At 33.4% G+C, this 12,865-nt stretch overlaps 1 protein-coding gene across 6 annotated transcripts in view; it reads left to right on the forward strand.

Annotated features, from left to right (window-relative positions):
- The first annotated feature begins 1,734 nt into the window (after window positions 1–1,734).
- Window positions 1,735–12,865, forward strand: part of LOC131928250 (KICSTOR complex protein SZT2) — an 89,765-nt gene continuing 78,634 nt past the window's right edge. For all 6 annotated transcript variants that reach the window (XM_059284212.1, XM_059284214.1, XM_059284216.1 and 3 more), the window contains exons 1-14: window positions 1,735–1,946; window positions 4,095–4,226; window positions 4,486–4,665; window positions 4,827–4,904; window positions 5,450–5,542; window positions 5,871–6,005; window positions 6,223–6,370; window positions 6,691–6,911; window positions 9,635–9,774; window positions 9,957–10,111; window positions 10,231–10,327; window positions 10,466–10,600; window positions 11,389–11,538; window positions 12,687–12,746. In XM_059284212.1, coding sequence (XP_059140195.1) covers window positions 1,887–1,946; window positions 4,095–4,226; window positions 4,486–4,665; window positions 4,827–4,904; window positions 5,450–5,542; window positions 5,871–6,005; window positions 6,223–6,370; window positions 6,691–6,911; window positions 9,635–9,774; window positions 9,957–10,111; window positions 10,231–10,327; window positions 10,466–10,600; window positions 11,389–11,538; window positions 12,687–12,746 — 1,784 coding nt within the window. In that variant the 5' untranslated portion in view covers window positions 1,735–1,886. The remainder of the gene's footprint in view (window positions 1,947–4,094; window positions 4,227–4,485; window positions 4,666–4,826; window positions 4,905–5,449; window positions 5,543–5,870; window positions 6,006–6,222; window positions 6,371–6,690; window positions 6,912–9,634; window positions 9,775–9,956; window positions 10,112–10,230; window positions 10,328–10,465; window positions 10,601–11,388; window positions 11,539–12,686; window positions 12,747–12,865) is intronic.

A 12,865-nucleotide genomic window follows, 5' to 3' on the forward strand; every position in this document is an offset into this window, starting at 1 on the left:
ATTTAAATAACTAGAAAGAAAAGCGTGTGTCTCTTCCTAAACATTAGTAAAGGTATTCAATAGATACTAAAGTAACCCACGCTTTTTCACCCGAACACCATGAAACTTTGGGAAGTTCTGGGACTTAACCGAAATAGGAGACTCACTCGACACCCTACGTTTTTGTAACCGGTGGCTCCCAGTGTTTCTTCCAGACTTTTTTCTCCGGGGGAGGGGGCGGACACTGTTAACAGTATATATTTTCTATATACATTTCATTTCGTTCGGGGGGGGGGGGTGCGAGGCCTTTGAAATCTGAGCGGTCTCCGATAGTGTTCTCTACCTCACTATAACGGAAGTTGATGTATTAAGGTACACTCAGTAGAGTTTCTTCCAGGCATCTGTTCTGGGGGGGGGGGGGGTGCGGGGGGACAGCCCCCCCCCCCACCCCCACCCCCCGAGAAAAAAGTCTGGAAGGAACACTGCACCCAAGGCTTTTATACAGAACGGGGGTGTCTGAGCGGTATAGTGGACATTAGTGGACAAACCTGGTCCCCAAAACTAAGATCTAAGAAAAGTAGCGCCGACATTTTTTGCATTTTAATAGCTCAGATTTTAAAATCAAAGTCACGCGTCTAAAAAATACACGTTGATGAGACCCTTATAAATTGTTGCGTTAACCTTTTCTTCTAAGATTGCATCAATACACGTAAATTATAAATATGTCTGTGTGTCTGTTGGTCTCTTATGCATCATTACACCGTTCATCCGATCACCATGAAACTTTGGTAAGTTGTTGAGAATACTCATGGGAAGGTTTCTGTGATTAAAAAAAATTAATTTCGGCCTTCAATGATCACACAATTATGAATAGTAAAAATAGATAAATAACCGAGCAAAAATAATAATTTGATTATTTCCCTTTGTCAACAACCGTTTCTGACATAAAACCAAACTATTGGCCCTATATGGGCGTGGCAGAGTTAATTTCAAACATTTTTCTCCGGAGTGTGGTGAATAGGTGGGTGAGGCGATGGAGGTGGTGGGATAGTATGATATCATCTTAGTGAGTGTGTGTGTGTGGGGGGGGGTGTCCGTTTTATGTTACTAATATAGTCACTTGATATCAGGAAGGGGCAAATATCGAAAAAAAAAGGAACTCCATTTCTGGATGGCGGTTCGTAATTGTAATTTTAAAAAATGATAATTAAAAAAAAGCAAATGCTCGCTCTAATGTTTAGCTAAAAGCATTACCTTTTAAATGGCAAAAGTATCAAGTCACTTTTTCTGTCCAACACCAGGGCCTTCGTCACAAAATTCCTAATGTGAACATCCTCCACCTCCTCTAAGCCTAATCTAACGCAACCCCGAACGAACTGGAATTTATATTATAGAAAACATATACATTTACCAGCGTCCGCCCCCCCCCCCCCCCCCAGGAAAATGTTGCCCCCCCCCCCCCCGAAAATAACAACAGCCCCCCCACCCCGGAGAAAAAAGTCTGGAAGAAACACTGCCGTCATACTTATCTTAAAGTAATCTTACATTCTAGATCTAGATCTAGTATTTCTTTGGAAAAAATAGTGATATTTAAGACGTCTCGAAATAGAAATAGCACAAATTTTGACACACAAGGGCAAGGCTTTTTATTTTATTATGTTTCTTTTCGGCTTTTTACGGTAATTTATAATATTAAAGGTCAAGGCTATAGTTGAGGCCAAAGGCTACAGAAATTGAAAGCACGAATACAACAACTTTCGCTCAGTGCTAGAATCTAGAATCTAGATCTGAAATCTAAAGTAGAACAATCTAAAATACGAGTATCTTGTTATACTCACTATGAATTTAGAAGGTGTATTATTAACCTAGTGTTACTTAAGGAAATTACCTACTGATTATAATCAACAATGGATTCACATCCTCCTGTTGATGCACAGGAGGGTGCTTTTCAAAGTGGCACTGATTTGGTAAGAAGTTCAACTTCGCTCAGTCTTTCTTTACTCGAATAATTAATTATTAATTATTTTAATTAATTATTCTCTAGACTCTAGCTAGATCTTGTGGTCTAGAAACTACCACACAACTAACTCAGTAACTTCTTGATTAGGAATATCTAATAATCTATGGTAACTAGATTAGATCTAGATCTAATTCTAACTAAACTAAAACAGGGGGTATGACATTAATAAAAATATGATTAATATAATAAAAAAAGGCCGATTCTAGCAGGAAAAAGATACGCATGCAGATATGCATGCACAATGGAGAGAAACTACAACTTTCCTTCACAGCGATGTTTTTGATGGTACTGCGCAGGCATTTGTTTACAACCGCAGAACCCTAACTTTATCCCTAACGCCCTAATCAGGCCTAATCCTAATCCTAACCCTAGCTCAGCTATTAAGGTCACTGTGCATGCGCAGAACTATCTATTGCCAACCAAGTGGAGACGCTGGGGCAAAAAATCTTTTTCCAAGTAGTCACTTCGATAAAAAACATATCATTCATAGGCTAAGGCCTACTCCAAAGTCTACTAAAGTTAACAGTAATGTTATTTCCTTGTTTTGAGTTTTGATGGTTATCAGATCACCCCTTCTTGCAATGTTTCACCACAGTGAATTTCAATAGCCCAATAGTTTAGTTTTCTTCACTTACCCTCTTGTTAGCTTGCCCACTACATTATTGCTTTGTCCTCCAAATTTTCTATTTAATATTTATTCACTGGTTAGTTAGTTTCTTTGTTTTATTATTCCCTTGTTTAATTATCTGCCTACTCATTTGTTTATTAATCTATTTAGTAGTATTTAGCATATAGCAGGCTAATTCAATTGCTTCTTCAAACAAATCACCAAATCACGCTAACAATGTTTTGTCAAAAAAAACTTCCAAATACATGTTCATACATATTCTCATTTATTAATGCACACACACAGCTGATCACATCAGCAGTTGGCCGCATCATCAGCTGACCACCTAATCAGCTGATCACTTAATCAGCTGACCACAGCTGACATGTACATAAACAAATTTCAAGTACAGGTTTATCTAAATCATCTATTATCTCTATGCCTTTAAGCAAAACCCTTGGCTGCCTGCTTAACTTTAACTCAGCTTTGATTGTATTTAAATTTATAAGTTATTAGACCTAATGTTCCCAATAATTAAAAAAAAAAACCGAAAAAAAAACAAACTAAATTTATATAATTTTTAAAGTTTATTATGTCCCTCTTAACACATAATTTGATTTTAAAATTAGATATTTTATAGATTAAATAATAGATGTAGACCTAATAAATTATCAATCAGTGTGCAGCATGTTAAGAAATTTGAGATGGGAGGGAGGGGATAAAGGTAACTAGCTATTCTTTGTAGGTTTGCTTATTAGGGTGGTTTAGAACACACAAGCAGGCACCATTTAAAGGGGGGGGGGGGGTTGACACAAAGGAAAAAAAAGCGAAATAAATAGTAGAAAAATAAGTTTTCCACTTTGATCAATTAATGGTAAATTAAAGTTAAATAGTCTTTTAAGTACACATAGACAAATTCCAATGACGATGAGGGATGGTGGGGGTGGTGACTGTCACCCTGACTTTAACTTACTAATGATAGACAAAACAGTTTTACATCTGTTACACCCAGCTGTATTAATAACCTACTATAAATAAACATTACAATAAAATGTACACTGTTTAAAACTATCACTCATGTGGGTGTGTGTGTTGGGGGGGGGGGGGGGGGGGGGAGTGGAAAAGGGTGACACTAACTGAAAATTTTGCATAAATTACTGAGGAAAAAGGTTTTATTGAGTATTTTCATGCCATTCTACAACAGGGGTAGGGGTGACACCACATTTAATAATTAACTATGAAAACAATTATTTGCCCAATATTACTGTGCAATAATGTATTATTAAATTTGCTATTTAATATTTGCTGACCTTAAGGTGACTAACGCTCTTCACTATCTCAAGAAATCAACCCAATAAAACAAATAAAACAAGATGAGCCTCACACTCACACTACTCCAATGTATTTAAAATAATAAGCATTGTTGTAATACAAGTACTATTTCATTTAACTTAATTCATTAAAATTTTGTTGCTCCTTCTATTTCAGCCTGATGTACATGCATCACATGTGTATGTGTTAATGAAAAAAAATATTCGAGTTTCCAGAAACATTAGAGCATGCTGGTTTTTTAGGCACTTGCAAAGACAAGTATATTTTAAACCACTTGCATCTTTGGAGGTTTGTTTTTCTAATTTTCCTGTAAAATTTGGTAAAATTTTATCTCTTACCGTGAATTGCTGTTAATATGACTTAGTTTCTGCATGTATATTGAAATAAAGAAAATATATTTGTGCCAAATAATTTCTATTCATTACTGTATAATGATTATAATACAGTTATTGATTGTGTTTAATGTTTCTGGTTTTCTGGTTTTTAAGATTTTAAAATAAAGTTTATGGACTATGTAAAAGTTAATACAAGCTAATTTATTTTACAGCCTCAGGAATTAACAGAGGAACTCACTCTTGTTTCGGTTATCCCTAAAGATACTGAAGTAAAGCTATTACCAGGACTGATTTACAAAGTCCATGTTGGCCCTGACACAATAGTCACCTTTCTGTCATCTCAATACAAACTGTCTTTCACACTAGATTTGAGCCCTTCGTTGATGTCAGTGGTAAGAAAATGTTCACAATGACCATTAAAGGTTTCTTTATAGGAAGGGGCTCCTGCTCATTTGCTTACATTTCTTTTTAAATGGCTACTTTCTTGAGTATTGTTCCAAGGTTTTTGTTGCATTTTAAATTTTTAAGTATTTTAAAAATCTTTAACTTTTAGGATATACAGAATAGCAAGTATGTTTTTGATGAAATCTTTCAATCACTCAGTCGTTGTTTAAGAGGACTTGTTATGCCAGTAAGTTTCACTGTTTTAAATATAGTCTAATCACTTACTTAGACTGCTATAATATTGTGTATGCAATAGATTTGATTTACATCCCTGCACCCTCAGACATTAGTTGCTTAGCAGTAAAGAAATTTGATTTTATTCTATAGCTTTTGGAAATGACTACTTAAATTACTTAAATTAACTGAAAGCTCTTTTTCACTGCCAATCATAGCATAAAAAAGGACCCAAAGTTCATATTAAAGCAAATTTTTATATTCATTCCATTTGTTACTCATTGGAGTTTAACAAATTAAGCTTTCAGATTGAAAATTCAGTATATTTTAAACACAAATTTGAACAAATCTAAAATCTTTAAAAAAAAAAGTAATACATACAGAATTGAAGACAAAATCCCTAAATAAGATATGGAAGTAATAAATTCATGAAAATTCCATGCATGCACTTAATGAAGTGGGATTAATACAAGTAATGACCAAAGTCCTAGATATAACATTTTATTTATTTGAAATACTTAACGTATTAAAACATTGATCTATTTTGTTTTAAATTAGCTTGTTATTCCTGGAAGTTGCCTTCGGTATTCCCCTGATTTGTACATATCTGTTATATGTCACACACCAGTTGTCTGTTCATTCACTAACCAGGTTGGTTTATGTTTTAGATTTTCATACTTATTTGATCTTTTCATTTAAAGAAAAAATGTTTTAGTTATCAAGTCTAGATATCACAAAAAAAGACTGAAATAATCTTTTAAAACATTTAAAAATGATTGTTTCAATAATTTTTTTGAGGAATAACCCTTTGTACTACTACATATTTTTGGTGTGAAAGCTGTTAATGATATCAACCTCAAATTAAATAAAAAGCACATTTTCTTTCATTTTAAAGAACTCTGCTAATTATGATGTAAAAAATTTTGATTTTTAAAAAAAATAGCACAGTAAAGGATTGAATTCTAATTAATTTCAACAGGTCTTGGTACAAGGTGTAAAAGTGAACCAAGATAATTTAGATTATTACCTTAAGCATATAGAAGTTGAACTGAATCAGTATGAGACTGCACTGTCCAATAGCTTTGTCACTTTACTGAAACTTTACAGAAGAAAGGTAATTTCATTATATTTACATTTCAAAGAAATAAACTAGTAATTTTTGTTTAACAGATATGTGTAGTGAACTACTCAGATGCCGGGGCTCACTAAGATGACCCAGTGTGACTTATTAAGATGGTTATACTCACACCCAGCTCTGATGAGCTATTCACATCCTAACCAGGATTTATTAGCATGACCTATGCTTACACTGACATCTTTTGATTTTACAGGAAGGTTTTTTTCTTGATGAGGATGAGGAAGAGGGAGATGGCCAGTTTAATATCACTGATCACATTGGTAGCCCAGAGGCTGGGTTTACTAACATGCTTCGTTATGGGATACTGTCCCTTCAGCTCTTGCCTGATAACTCTAGCTCAGGTTGGTTTACTTTGTTTAAATCCCTCACTTTTTTTGTCCCCCTGGTGATACAAGTTTTTCCTTGATGTTTTTTCTTATGTTTATAACTGTCTTAAAAAATAGTTTGTTTTGACTTAGTATACAAGGAAAGGTATAGTCTTCAAACAAATTCTACCAGAAACTTTGACACAATGAAAAAATTCTAATTAAATGTGGCATGCTTTAAAAGTTATATATAAAAATGTTTTTTGCATATAATTAAAATTCTTATATTAACTGTAACAAAATGTATTCCAAAACATTTTTTTAGGTACAATAATATATTACTGATGGTATTTCAGGGATAATAATAATTACTGATGGTATTGTTGGTTTGCCAACTTCCTATCTCATTGAGATGCTTTTGAATCAGATGCGCAATAATACTACCATGTGCAGTTTTATCAAAGTTGGATGTCCTTCTGGCTTGTACAGAAAGTTGGCTCATGTACCTCATATAGAACTGATGCAAGCCATTGCCACAGCAACATTTGGAGCTTATCTTGGTGCTGGTCCTGATGTGGTGGGTGTTAGAATAAGATACTGATTCATGCTCATTGACAAAGTTTAGAATAAGATACTCATTCATGCTCATGGACAAAGTTTAGAATAAGATACTGAATCATGCTCATTGACAAAGTTTAGAATAAGATACTGATTCATGCTCATTGACAAAGTTTAGAATAAGATACTGATCCATGCTCATTGACAAAGTTTAGAATAAGATACTCATTCATGCTCATTGACAAAGTTTAGAATAAGATACTCATTCATGCTCATTGACAAAGTTTAAAATAAGATACTGATTCATGCTCATTGACAAAGTTTAGAATAAGATACTGATTCATGCTCATTGACAAAGTTTAGAATAAGATACTCATTCATGCTCATTGACAAAGTTTAGAATAAGATACTCATTCATGCTCATTGACAAAGTTTAGAATAAGATACTGATTCATGCTCATTGACAATGTTTAGAATAAGATACTGATTCATGCTCATTGACAAAGTTTAGAATAAGATACTCATTCATGCTCATTGACAATGTTTAGAATAGGATACTGATTCATGCTCATTGACAAAGTTTAGAATAAGATACTCATTCATGCTCATTGACAAAGTTTAGAATAAGATACTCATTCATGCTCATGGTCAAAGTTTAGAATAAGATAGTGATTCATGCTCATGGTCAAAGTTTAGAATAAGATACTGAATCATGCTCATTGACAAAGTTTAGAATAAGATATTGATTCATGCTCATTGACAAAGTTTAGAATAAGATATTGATTCATGCTCATGGTCAAAGTTTAGAATAAGATACTGATTCATGCTCATGGTCAAAGTTTAGAATAAGATAGTGATTCATGCTCATTGACAAAGTTTAGAATAAGATACTCATTCATGCTCATTGACAAAGTTTAGAATAAGATACTGATTCATGCTCATTGACAAAGTTTAGAATAAGATACTGATTCATGCTCATTGACAAAGTTTAGAATAAGATACTCATTCATGCTCATTGACAATGTTTAGAATAGGATACTGATTCATGCTCATTGACAAAGTTTAGAATAAGATACTCATTCATGCTCATTGACAAAGTTTAGAATAAGATACTCATTCATGCTCATGGTCAAAGTTTAGAATAAGATAGTGATTCATGCTCATGGTCAAAGTTTAGAATAAGATACTGAATCATGCTCATTGACAAAGTTTAGAATAAGATATTGATTCATGCTCATTGACAAAGTTTAGAATAAGATATTGATTCATGCTCATGGTCAAAGTTTAGAATAAGATACTGATTCATGCTCATGGTCAAAGTTTAGAATAAGATAGTGATTCATGCTCATTGACAAAGTTTAGAATAAGATACTCATTCATGCTCATGGTCAAAGTTTAGAATAAGATAGTGAATCATGCTCATTGACAAAGTTTAGAGTAAGATAGTGAATCATGCTCATTGACAAAGTTTAGAATAAGATACTGAATCATGCTCATTGACAAAGTTTAGAATAAGATAGTGATTCATGCTCATGGTCAAAGTTTAGAATAAGATAGTGATTCATGCTCATGGTCAAAGTTTAGAATAAGATAGTGATTCATGCTCATTGACAAAGTTTAGAATAAGATACTCATTCATGCTCATGGTCAAAGTTTAGAATAAGATAGTGAATCATGCTCATTGACAAAGTTTAGAATAAGATACTGAATCATGCTCATTGACAAAGTTAACTTATACAGATTTATCTAAACAAAAGTAACATTTGTTCTGTTTGCAATCTTTACAAATTATTCTTGATTGATACAGACCTTACAAGTGTGATTTTATATCACTTATGTTTAGAGATGACTCTAGTCAAACACTGGCATTTCTGATATCAACATTTTGTATCTAGTGTATTGTTCCTTAGAATTCATGGCTAATACTAATGGCACATCAACATTTTGTATATAGTGTAATGTTCCTTAGATATCATGGCTAATATTAATGGCATATCAACATTTTGTATATAGTGTATTGTTCCTTAGATATCATGGCTAATACTAATGGCATAAAAAATTTCTACATATAGTGTAATGTTTCACCAGTATCATTGCTAAAGACATTGTTCCATTGCTAACATATTACTGCAAGGTTTTTTTTACAATAAGACTTTTATAAATCAAACTTTGAGATTGGCTATTTCTTAAACAGTACCATCATTATAATGGTACACTCTTTTGAAAAATATTTGGTTTGATGGCATTTCATGCTTATCTGATTAAAAATTTCCACACTGTTAAGGTAATTTCTTATAATTCTTATAACTGAATGTTAGTATGACATTTATTAGTACAGGCAATAAAACAAATAATTTAGCTTTTTTAAAACTTAAGTTACCACAAATATTAATAACCAAGACATCTGTTCTTTAGAATCATAATACACATAAAAACTAGTTTTTATAATTAGATATTTCGTTATTACTGCATGAGATTTTTTAAAAGATTTAATCTTCACTTCAAGAGTACTGTGGGAAGATAGCCAATATCATTTTTATTTTGATTCAGCATAACGTAAACCCTAAAAAAAACTGTAATTATTATAATTAAATATTTGTAAGACAGACTGAAAAAAATTTGCTCCTGTCTTTAAAATTCCATGTGTTTGACAGTGAATTTTAGTTATTTAACAAATTGTCATGCTTTAACTGGTAATACAATTGTAGAATCGAAAAAGAATAATCTCGTAATCATTTTCAGAGTGAAGAAAAGAATGAAGCCAACCTTTACCATCGTGCTTTGCTTTTTTGGTCATTTCAACGTGGCCTTGAAGGGTTTAAGTATGAGTTGACCCACTATAGTGATGAGGATTTACCTGGCTCTATATCATGGATTAAAAAGTAAGTTACTGGAGAATATAGTAAAATGGTTTTATCCATATCAAATTACATTTCTAGTAATGATGTTGAGGACCAAACCAGAAATAAACATTTTCTAAGTTGGTATGATTAACATCTTGTAAACTTGCAAATATAAATTTCTCTTGAAAACAAAACTTAAGTATATTTTTCTTTTGTTTTAGAATGCTACATCGCCACCCTATAACTGGGGAAAGCTTTGGTGTGGAATCCTTGCGTAAAGAGAGAGAGAAACGCACTGTTCGTGCAGGCCTACACAGTGTGTTGTCAGTCAGACTCAGGGAAGGCTATACTATCAAAAGTGTATGCTTTAAAAAAGGTGAATTTTCAATTCATATTTGAACTGATCTTATGACAGACATTAGTTTACAATTCATGTTGAAAATCTCTCATTTCGTTAGTAATACACATATGTCATGACTAAATTTTTATGGTCAGATCATTCTGAGATCCATGTGAAATTACATTTTCCTTGGAGAGATTATGGTAAAATAGAGTATGCTGCTTCAGCAGCCTGGCCATTGAATACTTCAAGGTGAGTTAACTACAGAATCATTTCATTACTACAGTGTTTCTATTAAAAAAGTTTAATGAACTTGTAATGAATGCATATACACAGCTATTTTAAAATAAATTTTTTGTCATGTGATTTCTGTTTATCTTCTCCCTCTAGCCCAATAACTCTTATTGAGGTGACGGTGGAGGGCAGCTATGATTTGCTCCATGAAATGTTGTGTAAACCAAACAATGAAGTGAAAAGTAATCTCAGAATTAACAACATCAAATCTCTTTGGACTATTTTGGAAAGGTAAGTCGCTCACTTATGACTTTCACATTGAGGTGAGAGTGAGGTGTGTGCGCTCACTTATGACTTCCACATTGAGGTGAGAGTGAGGTGTGTGGTCTTTGTTGACATCCACATGTTTTATCAGTATGCTTAATTTATTCACAACTCTTATTCCTGTGTGGCCCCTGAAGAGCAAAGGGCTGCTACCACAGCTCTCCATTGGACCCTGTTTTGAGCTGCTCTCTTTATTAGTGGCCCATGTGAGCCTGCCAGACAGGGCAAACAATGGCTGATAGATTTTAAAAAAGGATTTGATTTATTTTGCTGAACACCATGCTAGTTCTGGATTCTCTATTTGATATTTTATACTAGATATTTTTCCAGAAATAGAAATCATGGTATGATATTGTTACGATTGCAAACTCACACACAATGCATGTTATCAATTTAGTTTATGGGAAGTAAATTTTCAAAGAATTTGTATTTTTGTGGATGTGCTCATGTGGACTGGGTGATGTGTCTAATGTGGAGAGGGGGGGGGGGGGTCAGAAACAGTTATTAATTTTTTTTTAATGGATATAAAACCAGTAACCATAAATAAGTTAATTTATTTAAAAAGATTTGGCCATTTTAGGAAGTTACAAGATTTAGCCATTTTATCAAGGTAAATGATGCAACCATTTTGAAAAAAGAAATATTTCACATTACAGAATGCTATAAATGCTAGGTAATAAATTCAAATTTTAAGGAGCTTTAAAAATGCTTACTTAATTCTTTGAATAATGTTTTATCACTTCTCTCCCTCTTAGGATTTGCTCAACTGACACAATGTTGGAACACCTTCAGTCTTTCTCATCAGAACCTGTTTATTATAAAACACCAGAAAGTTTACTAAGTGGTGTCCCTTTGTTCTACATGCCTCAAGAAGGGCCTACACTCAATATGCAGCTTAAAGCAAGGTGACACTAAAGTTTCTTTCAAATTTCTATTGGCGAACTTTAAGATTTAAAATCTTATCATCATCTTCTTCTTCTTCGTTCTTAATTATTAATGTTGAAGGGGATCGAGATTTATCTGCCAGTAGGTTTGAACTCGAGACTTTGTTCGAATTTATCAACCATGGGCTTTTTGCCGACTTGACCACCCCTCCAACACAATTAAGCGTTACGTATCAACTGGTTATGCGCCATTGAGGCCATTGACTCTGATTTCAGACTGCTTTTCTTTTTGGATTTGCTTCCATAGCCTTTTGTCCTCTTATCATCTGATACAGAAGTTTTTCAAGTTTTATACTAGACTACATGACCTCTTTAACCGTTGGATAACAGTGGCTTTTAAAACATATACCACGAGTCAAATCCCACCCAATCCCACCCACCCACTCATGCCTAATCCACCCTCACCTAGTTCCCCACTCAATACACCATTGCATTCCTCTCCTAAAATCACTACCCGTGGGGTGGGGTGGTGTCAGGGCTTGTACTCCAGCACCCACATCATGGTATCCTCCACTGCATCCCTCCACCAGCCCAACCATTAACAGTTGAGCAACAGTAAAAATTAAGTTTGCTGAAAAGGCAGTGTGCAAGCTGTGGTCAGTGACCTGAAATGTAGAATTGCACCTGCCTTTGTCATAAAATACCCAGTAAACATGCTTAAGTTTATTTTTATATCATTTAAATTTAAATTAGTTTACCTGTTAATCACAGATTAGAGTGAAATTATGCTCTTTCAAAGAAATTTTATTGCTTCCCAATTTAAGGTGAATATTAAATAAAACAAATTTAGATATTAATTTTATAGAAAAACCCAATGGTTAAAAATAATGGATAAATCATGTTTGCATTGCTGCTAAACATACTTAGCTTTTAGTAAACAAGTCAAACTTGGTTTCAAAATCTGAATGTTCCTTGTTTTTTTGTGTGTGTATGGGTTGTAATTAACTGATCCAATTGTCTCTCATGTTCATTCTTCTTGCATTATGTTGTCCTTAAATTGTTCTTGGATTTTTATTAGATCTGGTGTGTTTATAACCAATTTTTGTTTAAATTAAAATTTTCTTGAGCCAATTCTATTGGTCTTAACTGTTGAGCAAATTTTTTTATAGCACTATGGAACGTTTTGCTGCTTTTTGGAAAGCTGTCATACAACTCGACACCAACAGCTGGTAAGTTATTGGTCAACATGTAGAGTTATCTATTGGTTTAGCTGATTGTGATGTTACAAATACAAATATTATGAGTTCATTAAGTAACTGGTAATATTGTAGTATATCAAGTAATTAGC

The sequence above is a fragment of the Physella acuta genome, unplaced genomic scaffold (genome assembly GCF_028476545.2).
Source record: "Physella acuta isolate Inbredline_101_S28 unplaced genomic scaffold, ASM2847654v3 ptg001480l, whole genome shotgun sequence".
In the NCBI taxonomy this organism is placed as follows: Eukaryota; Metazoa; Mollusca; class Gastropoda; family Physidae; genus Physella; species Physella acuta.